General features: G+C 42.1%; 1 protein-coding gene across 11 annotated transcripts in view; it reads right to left on the reverse strand.

Annotated features, from left to right (window-relative positions):
- The window catches only part of PTK2 (protein tyrosine kinase 2), a 206,681-nt gene that overhangs the window by 21,645 nt on the left and 164,893 nt on the right, over positions 1–20,143 (reverse strand). For 9 of the 11 annotated variants that reach the window (XM_081204424.1, XM_081204417.1, XM_081204426.1 and 6 more), the window contains 6 exons: positions 19,274–19,363; positions 16,488–16,692; positions 10,439–10,550; positions 7,687–7,773; positions 2,494–2,631; positions 1,199–1,330 (listed from right to left, as the gene is read on the reverse strand). In XM_081204424.1, coding sequence (XP_081060550.1) covers positions 1,199–1,330; positions 2,494–2,631; positions 7,687–7,773; positions 10,439–10,550; positions 16,488–16,692; positions 19,274–19,363 — 764 coding nt within the window. Of the gene's footprint in view, positions 1–1,198; positions 1,331–2,493; positions 2,632–7,686; positions 7,774–10,438; positions 10,551–11,263; positions 11,420–16,487; positions 16,693–19,273; positions 19,364–20,143 lie in introns of those variants that run through there. The other 2 variants (XM_081204425.1, XM_081204418.1) reach the window with 2 other exon arrangements.

A 20,143-nucleotide genomic window follows, 5' to 3' on the forward strand; every position in this document is an offset into this window, starting at 1 on the left:
TAAAGTGCCACCACAGAAAAGGCCCTCTCCTTTGTGAAAGCACAGTACACGACTAACTTAAAGAGGGTCCTTGGAACAGAGCCTCTCCAGAAGATCTTAAGACACGGGCCTGGCTGGCAAAGGATGGCTAGTGAGGCACCCATCAGGAAGACCAAGGAGTAGAAAACCTTGGAGTGCTTCTCTATCCGAGCTGCATTTGGTCAAGTAAAAGCCGCTTGAGAGATCATTGAGGATTTAACAAAGGCCCTCAGAGCCAAAGAAGATGACTCAAACCTGTGTGTAGTAGCTTCACTTCTCCACTGCTGATCAACCAGTAGCTCACGGAAGTCTGAAGTTAGGAGAAGAGCCTTTGACGTGAGTACTACCCCCTTAGCATCCAACTTGGGTGTGGCCGAGTCTTGCAATTCATCATGTGGGAGAGGGTAGAATGTGTCACAGATGGAAAAGTGCGACTCAGGTTTGGAAGGCCTGGCCCATTCCTTGCAGATGATGTCAGTGAAGTTGGTCAAGTGGAAGGGGAAGACTGAGGTTTAGCTGGTTCAGACAGTCTTGGGATTATCCTCACCTGAGTCACGATAGGTGTACGGTTTCTTTGCTGGTCGCCAGGGGAAACTATCATGGAAATGTCTGCACTAGGAGAGCCTATTCTTAGCCCTTTCAGCCTCTCCATCTTCCCTATCAGAGAGTAGAACCCATCTGAGTGAGAGGGAGGGAGGGGGGAAGACCTGTGTACTTGGTTTCTTCCACCTGAAACCAAGTGTTAATGAAGGCAGCTCTAATCCTCTTGTATCTTTCCTGTGACTTGTGCAGCTAAAATTAGGTCAGTTTGAGAAAAGGGGGTCATTCCCCACCTCCCTCTTGTGTGGAGATCTGTGATAAGAACTGGAATCAGGTCAGGTTCCTAACTAGGATCTAAAGTGGGAGTGAACAGCAGCAACCCCCAGATATACAACATCACCTATGTATCTGTAAGGAGGGACACTGGAACATTTGCAAATGTCAGGTGTTACTTGGATCTCACCCACAAGTGTGATCTGTGGATCCCTACTTTGCAATTATTATCAGAACCATGAGACTTGTGGTTTCTTTATTGGTGCATCTGACCAGTGTCTGCACTGACCTGAAGCCAGCACCAAGTGTGACTTAGAGAACACTGCATTAATTAGCGAGAGATAAGCTGCGCAGTGGAGTGCATTACCAGGAATCTCTCTTCTTTTTCCAACCATCGCTGGTCTTCCTCCATTTCCTGTTGCTGTCGTATCAATCTCTCCTCCATTAGATGCGCAGGTAGAACTTGCCCCATTCCTCGTAGATCTAAACTGCCGGAATCCTACCAGACGAAGAGAGAGAGAAACCAAGAATAGTAATTGTGGTAGTATTTTTATTCTGTTAATATAATCCTGTTCTTAAAGGCAGCAGCTTTTAAGGCAAGATAAAAATCAGTTTGCAATAAACTCATTAAACAAACGTGGTGCTAGATTACATTTAGACACGAGAATTCTAGGCTGAAACCCCAATTCAGCTATGCAGCTAGCTTGCAGCCGAACCTAATTCACTGGTCGTTGCAAGGATAAATGAGAAACTGCCAGGAAATTTGCGCAACTGAAAAGTATTTTTCTATCCATTACAGACCATCTATTTGGCTGAAAAGGCACTTGAAAAAAGTTATCAGAAAGAGAATTGAAGCCATGTATATTTAGATCTAAAAACCCTCTTATACCACTAGAAGCACTCAGCTAACTGTAGCAGCAATTGCCTTCAGCAACTGAAACAGGTGCTTAATGGTCCTCCCAATGCTTCGTGTCACTAGCACTACCACCCACCCACTCAAAATGACATGCCAGTGATGCTTTGTCATGAGTAGAACCACTTGTAGGAAGTTGTTGTACTAAGAGGTTGGACAGGGAGGTTTAAACAGCACACCAGAGGAACAAGAATGTTGTTGTTTTTTAGCACAAAGTTTCAGCCTCCTCCAGTATAGTGCATTAAATGATGAGTATATTAGAACTGATGCAAGGTCAGGGACTTGGGTACGGGAAAGGGCAAGCCGAAATCTTGCCTGTGGAAGGAATGAAGACCAACTGTGAAATGTCTTGTCATTCACTGAAGAAGGAGAATGGTGTGAAACCAACACTAGGTTCCCTTTTCTCCCAGCAGATGGCAGCTGTATAATCTACCTGGTATCACTGCCCTCTGGCTCTGGCTGCTCTGATGCAGCAATGGAACAACTCTGCACTGCCCTATATGGATTGCCTGGGATGATTAACTAGCTCTCTCAGAAAAGCAAGGCTGCACAGAAGCATCCTGGGAGCTGCTTTCGTCATACAGATTATGTCAAACTGGGTGGGGGTGAAACACCAGAAGGAGGACAAATGAGGCTATTGAAGCCTTACTGAAGGAGGTGGAGGAGGGAAAGGGGAGAGGGAATACACATATTAGCTAGAAAGCAAGAGAATGCTCTCAACTGCCCACAAGTTGCTGGGAAGAAGTTACCTCCATGTTGGGTTGCCACATGGATATTTCTTGAGGCCGATGATTCCAGGAATCTGTTTGATCCAAGAGGGAAGCCTGGCCTGGATAAATGCTACCCGCCATAGCTGGAATCCCATGGGAACTGGTGTACCCTGAGACCTACCAAAGAAAGCAATGAGAAATGCCTGAACTCACTACGAAGTCTCCAGTTAAACTTTTACATGTTTTACGAGTTTGTCCTCATAAATCAAAAGCAAGGGGGGGGGGGTACAAAAAAAAATCCAAGTGAGAGAAAAGGAGAGTTGAAATTGATGCTTTCAGTCACAATATGACATGCCCTTAGATGCTGCCTTATATGTACCTAATTTTTAGAGATTATTTCTGAAAAATGAAACTTATAATGCCCTTAATGAACATGCCCATATCAGAACACTTGTGCATGATATACAAGCGCACAGTGCTTGCTGACACTATAATGATTATGTTTGCATTTCCCTATATATACTGCTAAATACAGACCCCTGGCATTTTCTACAAGCTTTTACATCTGTGGTGGCAGAAGATAATTAGCACAAGAAGCTGGAAGATGTTCCAACAGTTTCTCCATTGTGATCCAAAGCTGGTTTCAAATGAGAGACCAGTTTAAAAATGCACAGCATTGTAGACATACTGCAAGCTTTGCATCCATCTGTGAGTTACTGAAATAATTATTGTCAAAGGATCCAGGGTGGTACAAGATCAAAGATAAAACAAAGCAAAATAAATACATAAACTTTGGCTTCTCTTAGCAAATGTAAAAGCCTTCAAGGAGACCGCTGAGAAGTGTCTTATCGGAACATTTAATTGCACTTCCACATCTGTGCAACATTTGCAACTTACAGCTTTCCATAAACCCTGAATAAATGAGGAAGGATTATACTACAGCTTTAAGACAACAGTGCAGCAACAGTGCCCACATTTTTTCTTTCAGCTCTGACCTCTCAGCTTCTGCCTAATCCTCTACCTCAGTCTCATCCACATTTCTTCCCAGTAGTCTTGCAAATGTGTCAGCATTTAAAATGGCAAAGACAGAGCTCATACCCTTTCCATTCGAAACTACGTAATTCCCTCACTCGTGTAAAGTGAGAGATGCTGTTACTTGCTTCATCTCCAGATTCTTACTTTTTGGAGCACTTTGGGTAAGATCTGCCAACATCCAAACCATCTTCAAATCCTGCCTGCCTTGTCTGTCTTTACATCACATTACACCCTTCCCTTTTCTCACTTGGGAAAATCCTTAATAAAATAATAATAATAATAATAATAATAATAATAATAATAATAATAATAATAATAAATTATTATTATTATTATTATTATTATTATTATTATTATTATTATTATTATTACTACAGTGGTGCCCCGCAGGACGAATGCCTCGCAAGACGGAAAACCCACTAGACGAAAGGGTTTTCCGTTTTTGAGCTGCTTCGCAAGACGAATTTCCCTATGGGCTTGCTTTGCAAGACGAAAACGTCTTGCAAGTTTGTTTCCTTTTTCTTAACACCGTTAATACAGTTGCGACTTGACTTCGAGGAGCAACTCATAGAACGCAGTGTACATAGTAGCCTTTTTTGAGGTTTTTAAAGACTTTGGTGATTTTTGAAGCTTTTCCAAAACTTCTTTTGCAGCCATTTGGTAAGTTAAGCTTTTAAAACTTTTTTTGGGGGGGTTTGGATTTTGGGTTGGGGTGTTTGGAATTTAAGGACTTGGTGTTGGGGAGGGGTTTTGCAAGAATCTGGAAGCTTGTGTGTTTTTTTCTGCATTTTTATGATTTTCTGTGACCATTGGGCCACTCATTCTGGATTTGAATTTCTGTGTGCTGGGTGGCTGGGGGAACAGTTGGGGAGGGGTTTGCAAGAATCTGGAAGCTAGTTTTTTCCCCCTGCATTTTTATGATTTTCTGTGACCATTGGGCCACTCTGCTGTTTTTTTTAAAAAAATCTGGATTTGAATTTCTGTGTGCTGGGTGGCTGGGGGAACAGTTGGGGAGGGGTTTGCAAGAATCTGGAAGCTTGTGTCCCCCCCCCCCTGCATTTTTATGATTTTCTGTGACCATTGGGCCACTCTGCTGTTTTTTTTTTAAAAAAAATCTGGATTTGAATTTCTGTGTGCTGGGTGGCTGGGGGAACAGTTGGGGAGGGGTTTGCAAGAATCTGGAAGCTTGTGGGTTTTTTTCTGCATTTTTATGATTTTCTGTGACCATTGGGCCACTCTGCTGTTTTTTTAAAAAAATTCTGCGTTTGAATTTTGAAATGTTCTTTACAGTATGTGTGACTTTAAAGAGCACTTAATAAACTCTTGTTGTACCAAATTTGGCTTTGTTTGGACTTTTTTTGACCATAGGAACGCATTAATTGATTTTCAATGCATTCCTATGGGAAACCGTGCTTCGCAAGACAAAAAATTCGCTAGATGAAAAAATTCGCGGAACGAATTAATTTCGTCTTGCGAGGCACCACTGTATTAGTATTAATAATTTATACCCCGTCCATCTGGGAGGGTTTCCCCAGCCACTCTGGGTGGCTTCCAACAGAACACTAAAATACAATAACCTATTAAACATTAAAAGCTTCCCTAAACAGGGCTGCCTTCAGATGTCTTCTAAAAGTCTGGTAGTTCTTTTTCTCTTTGACATCTGGTGGGAGGGTGTTCCACAGGGCGGGCGCCACTACCAAGAAGGCCCTCTGCCTTGTTCCCTGTAACTTGGCTTCTCGCAGTGAGGGAACCGCCAGAAGGCCCTCGGCACTGGACCTCAGTGTCCAGGCAGAACGTTGGAGGTGGAGACGCTCCTTCAGGTATACTGGACCCTTGCTCCAGTTGCCCCTCCTCTAAACCACCATAATACCCTCCTCACTGGCATTACTGCTACCTTTCCCCCTCTCAACTCAGGTTGCATGCCCCTGCCGAAATCAACTTTCCCTTTTGAGTATTTACAATTTTATGGCCATCCCCCTCAATAAAGTCTTCTGCACTCTCTCTCCCTATTCACTTCTGATTCCCAGTCAAGCTCAAATGTCTTCGCTCTCAGCCTGCTGCAGACATAGGAGCTCCATCATCTGAATTCCTCCTCACCCACTGCAACTTCAAATAAGTCAAGCCTCATGTGCGTTCCTTCCACTGAGATTCTGGCATGCACAAAGTGACAGACTTAAAACACTCCCCGCCCCCCAAATATATATATTTCCCACCTCTCTCTTTCACTCTCTGGTGCCTTTGTTCTGCTTCCATTGCCTTTGCACAAACTCACTGGCTATCAGCATCATTTGCTAAATTCTCATATTGCTCAATGTTGTTATTTCTTCCTACCCTTGAACAAACTTTTCAAATCAGCTGCACAGCCTCCTTCTAGTTACTCATCAAAACCATTTTCAGGAAAGTCCTTTCTACCTACCTCCCAGTGCATTCTTAATCCGGATGTACCTCTGCTCAGTGCTATTTTTCTAGACAAAGAGGTGCCGGAACTCATCACGAACACATCCCTCATTCTCTTAGAATGGCAATGATGCCCACCTGATGGATGCCAGAACTGAGTTCCACTAAGTTCCGACTGAAAAAAAGCTCTACCTCTGATGCTTCTCATCCCTCCACTATGCCAACCTCGCTCACTCATTTGCTTTTTAAAAGACAGCGAGAATTATAAATTGGGAATGAGTAATTATACATTCACCAATATAAGTATTACGTTTTTTCTGGCACAATGAAAGGAATGCACAAATAAACAGTTATGCAAAGGGCATACAAATAATAACAATATGGAAATCTAAAAAGCACATTCATTTAAAAAAATGCAGGAGGGAGAGAATTGGGTTCTTGGCATTAGAAATGTTATATACCTAAGTTTTTTCCAACTTGCATATTTGTTTAGACTTACCCCCTCACCAGAGCTTTTGTATTCGCAGGTCAATTCCAGCCCAACCTAGCAATGCCCCAGCCCTTTGGAGCTATTTCTTTAGGTCTTCTGGTGTAATTACTCCTTTAATAGGGGAGAGCCCATAGCTCAGTGGCAGAAAACATGTTTTGCATGTACAGTGGTGCCTCGCAAGACAAAATTAATCCATTCCGCGAGTCTCTTCGTCTAGCGGTTTTTTCGTCTTGCGAAGCAACCCTATTAGCGGATTAGCGCTATTAGCAGTTTAGCGGCTATTAAAGGCTTAGCGGCTATTAAAGGATTAGCGGATTAGCGGCTAAAAGGCTATTAGTGGCTTAGAAAAGGGGGGGGAGCGAAAAAAAATTGGAACACTTGCAAGACGTTTTCGTCTTGCAAAGCAAGCCCATAGGGAAAATCGTCTTGCGAAGCAGCTCAAAAACGGAAAACCCTTTCGTCTAGCGGGTTTTCCGTCTTGCGAGGCATTCGTCTTGCGGGGCACCACTGTAGAAGGTCCCCGTTGACAAGACTGGGGTGGCGGCGGCGGGGGGTGGGGGTGGGAGAGACTTGGCTGAAACCTTGCAGAGCTAGTGTCTGCCAGTGTACCAATTCTGGACAAGACAGACCAGGAGAAGGTAGGAACATAGGTTTATATTAATAACAACTAAATGCACCTTCTATTGCTGTCAGTTTCTTTGCTCTTTTTTCAAGTTACTGTGCCAGATAATGTGTTTTTGACAACCCAACATAAATCCATTATTCCTTCAGCAACCCAATTTCAGGGTTGTTAACATTCTGCAATTCCACGATAGCAAAGTTCAACCAAATAAGTTTGTAGTGGGAACAGAATTCATTATCAGGAACAACATCTTTCATTTTTTAAAAAAAAACTAGCTTCAAAATTGTGATAAATGTGCTTGAAAGTGTATGGGTTGCGCCTGGCAAAATTACAGAAGCTATGCCTGAGCATAATTAGCAGGAGGAGGAAAAAGTATGAAAAATAAGTCAATAGTAAAAAAAAATTTAAAATAATATGCCTAATTTTTGTTCCCCTGACCAGAGACTTCACCACTTCTGCCCCATATCTGGTATGCAGTTAGCAGTAACTGTTTAATGAGAGTAACAGTAATATTGGAAACTGAGTTGTGCAAAAAGCTCTTACAAAAGTGTGTCAGGGCTCCCTATGGGCCATGTGTGGACCATCCCCCAACTATATGAACCATGCTTTCCTTCCTTCTGCAAACATTTAATATGATGATTTTTTTAAAACAGTGAAACAGTAGTGATTAAGAATTAGTTGTTCTCACCTGGTAATGATTGGGCTGTACCATATGCTGTGGGCTGGGATAAAACCCTTCACTGGATCTTGGACTGGGATAACCAGGTCTACTGGGCTAGAAATACAGAGAAACACACTTTCATTTCAAAACAAAATAAAGCAACCCACTATGTTTTTAGTAAAATAATAAAATAAAAATGCAACAAAACAGATGCAAGAAGTTTCTTTCATTTATGCACTTAGACTTGGGTTTCATCCTAATCTGCCCAGGACTATCACCAGGTTTATGACTGGCAGCAAATGAAAACATGCAGTAGGGATGGACACAATTTGTATGGCAAAGGAGCAAACAAGGTATAAGGACAATTACTAGATGAACAAACTGGATCAACAAAAATGGTTTTGGCATTACTGTGATCCCTACAGATGGCGACTAAGTAATGTGCTTTACAAATTCCTATTGCATTCAACTGATGCTTTTTCATAGGCTCAAATTTTATTGAAAAGTTCATGAAGGTTGATCCCCACTTCCAGTACATTCAGGTTCAAAACAGAAGGCAGAAAAGGTAACTAGAACCCTTTTCTCTCAGTCACGTCAGAGCCCATCTGTATTCCCCACCCCCCAAAAGAGCACAGATCCAAAATCTCCTCTATTATGTGCTAATCAGGTCCCATTGCTCATTAGCCACAGCTTTCAAAGGATTTAGTGTTGTGCTTCTCTTAATCAAGCTGTAATTCTTCATTCATTAATTTAAAGAAACCTATTATCCACTCAGATTAGTTCTAAGAATTTAACAGTTGATGCCATCAAACAATGTTGTAAGATACTAGTGGCAGCTTGCTGCTACAACTCATGCCATTTGTTTACTTCTGCAAATGTATGTATTAGTTATTCAAAGCACTTCACCATGAGAGTACAGTAATTCAAATGGCTTGGCTACAGGTCAGTGCGAACCTCTGTTCATTTGATTTTATTGCCTTCTGTGTTCTGCAGGGCAAAGCCATGGTAACTAAGAAAGGAACACACAATATGCTTTTAAAATTTAGTTAGAGCTGGGAAAAAGCACGCCAAGCCACCATGGCCACCTGAGCCTCCAGTGACAAGACTGAATCCAGGAGCACCCTCAAGTTATTGTGCAAGCAAGTTACTGTGCAACCAACCAGGACAGGCAGTCTCCTCACTTCCCGTACTCAAGAACCTGGGACATATTGAATCTTTCTTTTCAGGATTCAGTTCCAATTTACTGGCCCACATCCAGTCCACCGTTGTCTCTAGACAGTGGTCTAACACTGAGACCACCTCCCCTGTTTCAGATGGAACAGAGAGTAGACCTTGGTGTCATTTGCATATTGGTGACACCTCACTGCAAATCTGATGACAGCTCCAAGTGGTTTCATATAGATATTAAATAGCATGGAGGACAAGACAGGACACCGCAGGACAACTTGCACAATGCCAAACAATAGCCTCCCATAACTACTTTCTGGAAATGGCCTTGGGAGTAGGATCAGAACCACTGAAGTACAGTGCCCTCAACCCACACCTTTCTGAGGTACTTTAGAAGGATACCATGGTCAACAGTATTGAAACCCACCAAGAGATCAAGGAGAATGAGCAGGGGTGCACTCCTTCCATCGGTCTCCCAACAAATGTCATCAACTAGGATAACCAAAGCGGTGCTGTGATAGGGCCTGAAGCCAGACTGAAATGGATCCAATCAATCACCTTCTTCCAAACATATCCAAGCATCTAGTCTTAATAGTCTCTACTCCAACAGACAGCAATGCACCCAAGGTCTCAGGCAGGGGTGTCTTGGAGCCTTGTGGCATGCAAAGCATGCGCTCTACCACTGAACAAAGAGCCCTTCCCAGCCTGCCAACAACCAATCCCCAGTCAGAGACACATTGGCAGCCCACTCACATTTTATGCAACATAGGTATCTGTCGCATGTACATCAGCATTGAGGGAAAGGCTGATGAAGTGAAAACAGATGTAAGCAAAACATCTGAAAATGGTCTCACCATCCACTGAGCAAGGGATAAGCCCCAGTATAAATTGGAATGGAATGAACTCATTTCTGAATGGCGTGCTATTATGTCGTAAATAAAACTTTATGGATGTCTCACAAGCCAGCTATTTACAAGCGGTCAGGAAGGCAAAAATGAAAATGTTTAATCCCCAGGTAAAAATAATACAATGATAATCTGGGTGCCCCTGGGAGGAGATTCTAAAGAGGACAATGAGAGCATAGAGAAGAGTGAGCAACCACCTGACGTATTACCACTGAAAGTTCACCTACTATCAGACCCAGTTAATGTCTTCATAGAGGTTTACGGGGAACATGTCATGAACCATACCAAGTTTCAGCAAAGCAGATAACAAAATGTGAACCAAATGAGTAGGAATTACTGAAATCACACTTATTCTAAATTTCAGTCAATAGATAATCAACATCAGATGTTGCATGTCAGTTTCACTTTTTTTTTTACATTATTTAAGTAATACTTTTCAACTTTCAAGTGTAGAAAAATAACAAGATATGTTGTATTTCTTTCTATTTCTGCTACCTTTAAGCTTTCTTTCTCTCAGGACTTTTTCAAAAGGAGCTCTGCGGCAAAGGAAGACAGCTTTTTTAAAAAAAGAACAGAAAAAAGAATGTAGTTGTCTGCACTTTAACAACAGAGATTCAAAGGCTCTGTATCCGGATGTGGCCTGTGGTGGAATGAAGAAGCCACACAGTTTTAGTATAAAGGATATGAGAGAAACCCATCTTCTGTACCTTGGGAGGAGCCTCATCTGATCCTCCTGAATCCCAGGACACCGTAACCTGTCGCCTTGATTCCATTCTCATCCGCTCCTCCTGCTGCAGCTTCTCTTCCTCCAGTATTGTACTAGGGGGAAAATAAATGTTGCACTGAAGATAAATGGCATTCTGGCTCAGAATGTAATAGATGCCGTCCTCAAGTCTCCTCCAAGCACATTCCCCAAACCAATGGTTCCAGACGGCAGACAAGTAAGGAATTTGCTAGACAAATATGTCTTCTTTTTAGACAGCAATAGAAACGGTTAGGCTTCGTAAGACTAATAGTGGGGAGGGGAAATGGGGGTGTGGGGAGAATGCCTTTGCGAAATTAGCAACTGCATTTTGAAACGCAAGACTCTTAAAACATCAAGACATATGGCAATGAGAGATATATTTAGAAAGTTACGGGTGATCCCACAGAAGAACACTGAAAATATCTATATATCCACATTCCTTTTGATCTAATGGCACCAGTGTAATTATACTGAGGCAATTAATCAAGCACGTACTTGCTTGAAAACATTCATACACCACATGTAAAATAAGATTGTTGCATCTCTGAAAAGTCCGAAAGAAGCTTCTGACTTAACAAGAAAGACGGAAAGGTATTTTCAGTTCTATTAGTAATGTTGAATATAACATCAAATGCTTAAAACTGCATCTAAAACTCTTATTGCTTAACGTTTTACTAGCAGGCAAGCTCAAACAAAAGCTGTGAGAGGCTTCTAACAGAGAACAGAAGGAATTTTTCTCCAGTAAAACAAATAAGAGTACTACCTCCTCTATTGCTCAGCTACTTACCACATCTTTCCCACTTGAAGTGACTAATTGAAGATTTGCTGCCTCTTCAGAAATTCACTCCCCTTCCTGCCATGCAAATCACCCAACTTGGATAGTAGCCATCTTGAAAAGACTTGGCATGCAGAAGCTTCCAAGATTTACTGAGCAGTTACAGTATCCTGTGCTACATATATTCTAAGGAGTTCGAAGCTGATCCGATCATTTCCACACTGGTCTCTACAGAGCCACAAACTAATCAGTTTGGCAGCACAGCAACTTTGGGATGGAGTCAGGAGTTTCTAAAGGCTGTTCAGGATTTATACCCTCCTCATCTAGCTCCCCCAGTTAACCACTTGGAATAAAGTGATGAAAGGCATGAGATCAGTTGCCTTAGCCCTTTGCTCATTTTAAAAATAAATTCCTCCTTGATTGGCTATTAGATTCTGCTTCTCTGCTCTGCCAAATGTAAAACCACTCTGCAGTTTCTATAGAGATGGAGAAGGCAAAAACTCAGATAGCAATTTATTTCATCTGGTTGCTGGAAATAAATGGATTTTGAGCCTACTGCCCTGCAATCTCAGTAGGCTCCAAATGAACACACCCTACTGCCACCACAAAGATAGAATAAATCAGACCAATATAGTGCCATTTTTCCCCCTTATAGGTCTGTTCCAGGAGCAAAATATCAGGTAAATTTGGTCTGGAGGTGAACAACTGGTTTTTTGTTGTTGTTTTTTGTATACTTTTAGTGAGTTGAGTGTGGTTTGAGAACAAAGCACATGCACATTTGCTGAAATGCTCAAGCAGGTCTTGCATGTTTTTTTTAAATAATGCAACACCTTGCAAAAACTGTTTAGCTAAGATAAAGACAGGATAAGCTGTGTTATGCACATACACAGTCATACCTCGGGTTGAATATGCTTCAGGTTGAGCGTTTTCAGGTTACGCTCTGCGGTGACCTGGAAGTAACGGAATGCATTACTTCCGGGTTTCGCTACTCGCGCATGCGCAGATGCTCAAAGTAACGTCACATGCATGCGTGGAAGCGGAAAACGCTACCCATGCAGTTGTGTGTTACGTTCTACTCAGGATGCAAACGAGACTCCGGAACGGATCCTGTTTGCATCCAGAGGTACCACTGTACATACATACAATGAACAGGAGTATTTCTCTCTAAATATTCCCAGTTCTCTGGGTCTGGGGTAGGGAAAGCCTATCTGTCTTATTGCTGGAACTGTGGCAAGGAAGTCCCATTTCATTACTCGTCTTCAGGAACAAAGCAATTTGCCCCCACCTTTTGCACACCCCAATTAACAACCCAAATCCTAGCAGCACCTTTGCTTTAAAGAGCACTCGGTGTCATTTGCAAACTGTCATGACAGCTGCAAACCTCAAGAAACTGGTCTCCATGTACACATGATGAACAAACCATTTGTTTATCGAGTTTTTATTTATTTGTCTGTTGTAACAGCTGGATGGAAACTTCTGCCATTCTACTTGGGGAAGGGTGGAAGAAATGGGGGCTGATGACCACAACACACTAGCTCATTAAAAGCCACAACTTACAAGAGACAGTCAATAGCCAAGACAATGAAAAACATGTAGAGCTACAACCAGCTAAAAATGGGAATCCTGATTTCTTAGCTGCATGCCTGGCAAGCTATCTATGCACATCACCGTGGTGTCTCCAACACTCAGTAATAGTAAGTCTAAACAGATGCAGCAAGAATTCATGACATTTTTCACTTTCAAATTTAGAATCAACCCTTTTCTTTTCAGATAAGCCATGTATTTCTAGTTTGCTTTACAGAGGTGCTAACACACACATTGCCCTGGTTCCTCCAAAACAACCTTGCCTGTATGCTTACTTGACAAGTTTTTGAAAATGCTTAACTTAAAAGCTGAAGAGCCATGGATAAAGTTTGCCTTTGAGTAATGCCTCCCATCTGCCATTCCAAGGATCGACACTGAGCTAAATCTAGCCCCTGAACCCAAAATCTGGTAGAGTCTTCATGGCTGTGCTGGTTGGGGCTGATTGGAGTTACAGTTCAAAGTATCTGGAGAAAGCAAGGCTGGTCTGCACCAGGGGTGTCCAAACATTTTCCAAAGAGGGTCAGATTTGATGAAGTGAACATGCGTGAGGGCTGACCAAAGTTGCTGACCTTTCTTTAGGATTGAAGTTCTTGAGCTTTTTTTAGGATTTTACCACAGAAAATAAACAACTGCCACAGGGGCCAGATTAAACCAACTGGCGGGCCGGATTAGGCCCCCAAAACAGACTTTGGACATGCCTGGTCTACACTGATTGGCAGACTCCAGGGTTTCAGATGTCTTCCCAATCCTACCGGAGGATAAAGGTAAAGGTAAAGGTACCCCTGCCCGTACCCCTACCGACTCTAGGGTTGTGCGCCCATCTCACTTAAGAGGCTGGGAGCCAGCGCTGTCCGAAGACACTTCCGGGTCACGTGGCCAGCGTGACGAAGCTGCTCTGGCGAGCCAGCACCAGCGCAGCGCATGGAAACGCCGTTTACCTTCCTGCTATAAAGCGGTACCTATTTATCTACTTGCACTTAGGGGTGCTTTCAAACTGCTAGGTGGGCAGGAGCTGGGACCGAAAGACGGGAGCTCACCCCGCCGCGGGGATTCGAACCGCCGACCATACAATCGGCAAGTCCTAGGCACTGAGGTTTTACCCACAGCACCACCTGCGTCCCTTTACCGGAGGATACTGAGGATCAAATCTAAGACCTGGCTGGGACTGATGGGAGTTGCAGCCTAAAACATCTGGAGAACACAAGGTTGGCAGTGGTTGACCTAAAAAATAGGGTACAGGATATGGCAAGCGACATTCAAGAGGGCTTTGCCCATTAGGATTCCCTGCTCCCTCCTAAAAGTGGCCTTCTGAAAAAGGATTTGTGAACCAAGTCCCAAACTCACGTGTGGAAACCAGCTGTGGTCATGAGTGGTAAGGGTTTCACACATGCTCCGAAGGACTCTCTGTTTTGGAAATCCAAAAGCTAGGCTGAGCCATGACTCTCAGAACAGATTCCTGGTGTAACTCCCAGTCAATGCTGATAAATGAACCCCCAATTTTGGAGCCTACAGCAAGACTTTAAAATAGGGAGCATAAAAGCAACCCTGCCCCCAAATCCTGATCTGCTGAAATGAAGGCAATCCTCAGATGTTTTTGTCTCTGCCCTGACAAAGAAGAGTGTGAAATGGAAATGGCTCTGAGAAGCTTTAATCTGCTTGAAGCAAAGGATTAAAAATAACACATAAAACTGCCTTTGTTTGGCCACTGGGAGGGACAGTCCATAGATGGGAACAGCACAACGTCTGGAGATATTTTTGACTATGCCTTTATACAGCTGTTCTAATGCACTCTTAGCATTTTAAAGCTAGAATTCACAGGAGGTCAGGAAAGTCAGTTTGAGCCATATTTTTCCCAAACTGAACGTTATTTGTTGCACAGTAAGTAACGGAGCATGTCTTGTCTTGCAGCTTACCCTGCCAGATCTTAAACAGCTTGAAGGCATTCAACTAATTTTCTTAGCAAAGTTGACATTTTATTTGAAATAGCCATCAGAATGCATTTTTCAGGAAAATACCATTATCCAACTAGCCACAATAACCCGTGACCCTTGTCCATGCCCTAAAAGGGAATTACATGTTGTTGTATTACTTAACAGAAGGCAATCTTCTCAAAGTTCTTCAGACTAGTGTAGTAGGACAGAATTGTGTTCCTTAATTTATATTTATTTCCTCACATTAACTCTGGCTTACCATAATGTGTGAATTAGTCAAGAGCAGATGCAAAAAAAGAAAACCTTCTAAACAATTTGGTTTCCAAGGGCATGGAAATAAAATATTTGAAATGTGCTCTACGACTGCCCAAGGTTGCATCACCAGCAGAGAATTTTCAACCCTTGCAAGTAAAAGGGCTGACATAGCCTTTATGGAGTGAAAGCAAGGCCAAGGGATCTTTGTCCACAGAAGGGAGAAAAAAAGACTTGTGAAAAATATAAAAGTTCTTCTAAGGAACAGCAATCCTCTACTCCGCCTGTTCAGGTGAAACAGGAAGCAGTGTTTACTTCTTGACACATAGGGAAAACATCAGTGTCCTTTTTGCTAGAATATAGGGAGTTCAGCACCTCTTAACAATTCATCTCATCCTGTACATCTCTAACTGTTCACTCAGTATCTGAAACCCTACACCATGTCTCTACACCAAGCACATGGCAACAATTTCTTTCTGGTTGAGGCACTACAAGGACCGAATTACCTCCTATGGGGCAAAGGGGAAGTTGGCCTGACCCTAACACTTCTCATCCCAAAACAGCTAGTTCAGACAGCCTTTACAAAGACAGTGACTGGTTGTTTTTACTGTGCTCATTTTTTATTTATTTTTAGGAGGGGGCTTCTGCTGGAGGCTTTTTGCTTTTACTTTTATATTTTTTTATAGTGTGCTATAGCATTATACTGCTTACTACTATTAGTGGCCACTGTCTTGGAAGCCCCAACAAAAAAGCCAGGTGAACACTATTTTAAGCAACAGAAAAGTGAGAATTTAGGGCAGTATCTACAAAGCAGCTGTAAAAGGGGTTGGAGTGCCTATTGAGCCCTTCAAATACACATGTTCCAAGAGTCAAGCTGCAGGACTGTATGGTCAAATTCACCCTCCACAGCAAAAATAATAAAAAGGAGGGGGGAAATATCAACCACAGATTCTATGAAAAAAAGGTAGATAAGTAAAACCATGGGTGAAAGGAAATAAGATGACTGAAGGTGAATACATTCTGGAAGTAGCACTTGGTAGGTATTCAATGGGACTGACAAACATAATATATACTGATGGGAGGCTATGAAACAGAACAGTCACACCAAATATTTCATTCAAATATTCCAAGATTATTATTTTTATTAAAAAATGTTTTTGTTTAAAATAGTTACCGTATTTTTCCATCTATAAGATGCCCCCATGTATAAGACACCCCCTATTTTTGGGGACTCAGATTTAAGAAAATGGGGGGCGGGAATCTATCCGTGTATAAGACACCCCCAAACTTTGGACATTATTTTTTAGGGGAAAAACCTAGTCTTATACATGGAAAAATACGGTATATCCTAAGCACGAACAAGCTCCATCCTCCTCCCTCACAAACACAATCCCTTTAAAGCCAATATCTTAACATAACAAGATTAGCACATAACATGAGATACTAGCAGACAAGAAAGCGATTCTTACTTCAGCTGAGCTTTAAGTTCCGTAAATCTCGGCCGCCTGCTGGGGTCATATGCCCAACATTTGGTCATAAGGCTGTACAGAGTGGGAGGGCAGTTCGGAGGCATTGGTAACCGCTCGCCATTCTCAATGCGGCCAATCACATCATTGTTCTTCACTCCTTGAAAGGGCTTTATGCCATGCATTAAAATTTCCCACATACACACACCTGGGAAATTGAAAACAAAAAGTGAGCAGTTAACCTGAAACAAGAGTATTTGGGGGGAAATTATCAGCCAGGTTAAAGACTTAGCTAATAAAGTTTTGAAAGGATTTGTTTTCTCAGGCATACAGATAAAGGGGTGACTGAGTTGTTGAACAATAGCTAGCAATAATGAGTTGGAAATTGTGCAACCTCTCAACAAACACTTGTGTTTTTGTTCAGAAATCTGCCTCAGCAGACTACCTATCTGTTGTTCTGAACCATGAATATTCACCATGGAATTTATGCTCTAACCACATAAAGGAAAGATATACTAGATTAACCGTAAAAAGGGAAATTCTTGTTTATGTGTGCACTCCCATTTTTGGAGGAGACAGACACATCTAGGATAAAACCTATTCTCGGAATAGGCAGGGTACAGTTGCTAGGATACCAAGGGGCAAAAGGTATCTACTTTCCGAATCTGAACCCAACAAGCTAAGGTTTCTCAACCATATTGTGTGGGCTTAATCCAGACAAGATGAGGGTACTGGGGGAAAGTACATATAAGATTTGGACAGGTGGACATGGCTTGCCAAAATGGCCTGGCAGGTCAAATGGGAACGTCTGGTGGGGCAAGTCTGGCCAGAGGTTCCTGCTTTATTAGAAGAAAAGTGGAACTTAAAAAAAAAAACCACAACACCATTATAATGAAGGAAGTAAATTGATTAACATATTTCATTGGCATAAAAAGCTCAACTTAATCTATATTAACAAAGCTTCAAAATGGATTTCCCCCCAAGTGCTGAAGAAGTGTGAAATGGTACCTTTCTTTAAAAAACGTACTCATTACTACACTAAAAGGCCATGTTTAATACTTCCCTTTCTTATTAACTTATCACAAACCAAAAGCTGCCTTAAAAAAGAAGTGTGCTCTACACTTTCAGCCCCATTTACTCAAACTGGCCTTAACCACTCATTCAACTAAATTTTTGGTTAATCAATCAGCCTGCAAAACTTCACCATCCTAGTCATAATGATGAAGAATAAGCAATCCTTGTTTTCTACATTTCCCACAGGCTTGTTCTTACTTGTGGATGGTTCTTGACAGTATTTCAGTCTGAGGTTAAGTTTCAACAAAGAAAAAAAGCTGAACCAAGAGACAAAGTAGTTTCAATCGAAACTATGCTTAACATGGGTAATCCAACAAAAATTGCCTTAGGAGCTGTTAATAGCTGGGGCTTTCTACCCACAATGCCTTTCCTGTGACCAATTAAAAAATAAATTACTGAAGAAAGAATGCCCTAACTGCAATATAAAAATAATTATGAATCAAAAAGTACAAAGAAATGAGCTTGTTTTTGTTGCACCGTGCTTTTATTAAGCAAAGTGAAGCTGATATCAACCACCCCTTTTGGCATATGCTCAGCTTATTACAAGGGATGAAACCTCTCCTGCCTCTTGCCAAGTACAGAAATAAATACAGAAGAATTTAAGAACTTCCAGAGCCTAGCTGTATTCACACCTTTGTTTGTCTATATAAATGAGTGTTTGTGAATATGAATGAATGTTTGTGTGTGTATGTATGTGCACACATACAGCAAGAACCACTGATATTGCATCACAATTTAGCATGGGCAAGATAACCAAGGATTGGGCTTTGTAGATGAGGGGGTGGAGTTCTACTAATCAGCATTACCATTTTTATGTTGTTTTGCTACTCATAAAATGTCACAGCAGCTTACAAAGTAAAGTAAAACAACAACAATGAACACCAGCAGAACCACCACAAGAAGCAGAATATAAACACCAAAGGCTGCCTGAAAAACCTGTCTTCACCCACCTCTGTAAAGACAGAAAAGGCAGAGTAAATTCCTCTTGGGAGAGAGTTGCAGAGCATCGGGAGCCACTCTACTGCCGCTACTTCAAGACAAACAACATATGCAAGGCAGAACACCACATCCGGCACTAGCTAAAGCTTCTGAGTCATTTAACAAAGCAACTTCATCACATAGTGTGCGTTACTAAAGTTTAATATGAAAGCTACCAAAGCTTGTCTAACAATGGACTATACCAGGCATCTGGCTTTTCAGCCAAAGCAGGTGAAAGGCACTCCAGCCTACAGCTACCAACATGGAATCCAGGAGCAATGGTTGATCCAACAGCACCTCCAGACTACAATTCTGAACCTTTCAGGAGGGAGAAACCTTGTCCAGAGACAAGGCATGTCCCAAGGCAACCAATTTACTGACTCTCAGTTACTGGGCCACCATGAAGCCCAAACGGCAATGGTATCCCTGCTCCCACATAAGCAAATGCTCATCATTTCTTCCTATGGGAAAAGTAAATCACACGCCACAGCAAAAGCAAAATTTGCCTTCCACCCTGTCATTAGGTTGCCCAGCCTCGCTGACATGGACGCAGAAGAATGATGCAATGTATGTAGGTCTGTGTGCAAAATCCAGAGGTACATTGCACCCCATAAATCCTTTAATATCCTTCCACAAGGATGGAGGGAACTTGTCAGTGTGAAATATATGGGGAATGAAAGCCTATAAGTGGTTCACATAAAAAAACAACCCTAAAAATGGAGCTCATCATCACTTACCAAACATCCAGACGTCACTGGCTGAGGTAAAACGTCGGAAGTTGATGGACTCTGGTGCCATCCACTTGATAGGCAATTTTCCTTTGGAAGCTGGAAGGTATAAATCACGACTACTGATGACCTGTTAACTGCTAATGCTAAAGTATATTCAACACACTGTTCTTTCTCCTGGCCATTTGTAAATATCCTTTTGTGCCGTGCAATTACAAAGGCGAAGACCAAGGAAAGTGCCTCACAGTTGTACTTTCACGAAAGGAGTAGAAGTAACAGCAGAGACTAAAAACCTAATGTTACTGTCAAGCTGCACTGAGCCACTTGCATTGCTGATTATGATGCCCCTTTGGTTGCTGTTTACTCATCTCCTGCTGCCCTCTGCACTGCCTTGCTAAGCCACTGCCTTGCGGCAGGCTTTTCTGCCATCTGATCTCTTTGGTCCTCACATGCACTCTGACTTCTTCCAAGTTTACAGGCCTTGCTTTTCACTAGGCTGGCCCAGAATCTGGATTGTTGTTCCACATACACCACAGAGGGCATGCAGCTTGGCTCCCTAACTTGCCATTAACATAAATCAGGTGTGCAATTCTAAGGAAAGTGTGATATTTTAAACCGACAGGTGCTGAATGTCATTGGGCAGATAAAATCTGCTTACTTATTTAAGAAAGCTGCAAAGATAAGCAGAATAATTTGCAGAAATAACATTTCTCCGGCTTCTCCCAAATGTATTTATACAACATTGGTTTATTTCTTAAACTGGGCTGGGTCTGTTTTTACTTGCCATTATACTGTAGTTCTGTATTATGTTGCATGTACCATCTTAAAATCAACTGACTTAGTAAATACAATGATGTTGAGTACATTTTGGAAACCATG

This window comes from Podarcis bocagei (assembly GCF_964188305.1).
Source record: "Podarcis bocagei genome assembly, chromosome: 8".
Lineage (NCBI taxonomy): Eukaryota > Metazoa > Chordata > Lepidosauria > Squamata > Lacertidae > Podarcis > Podarcis bocagei.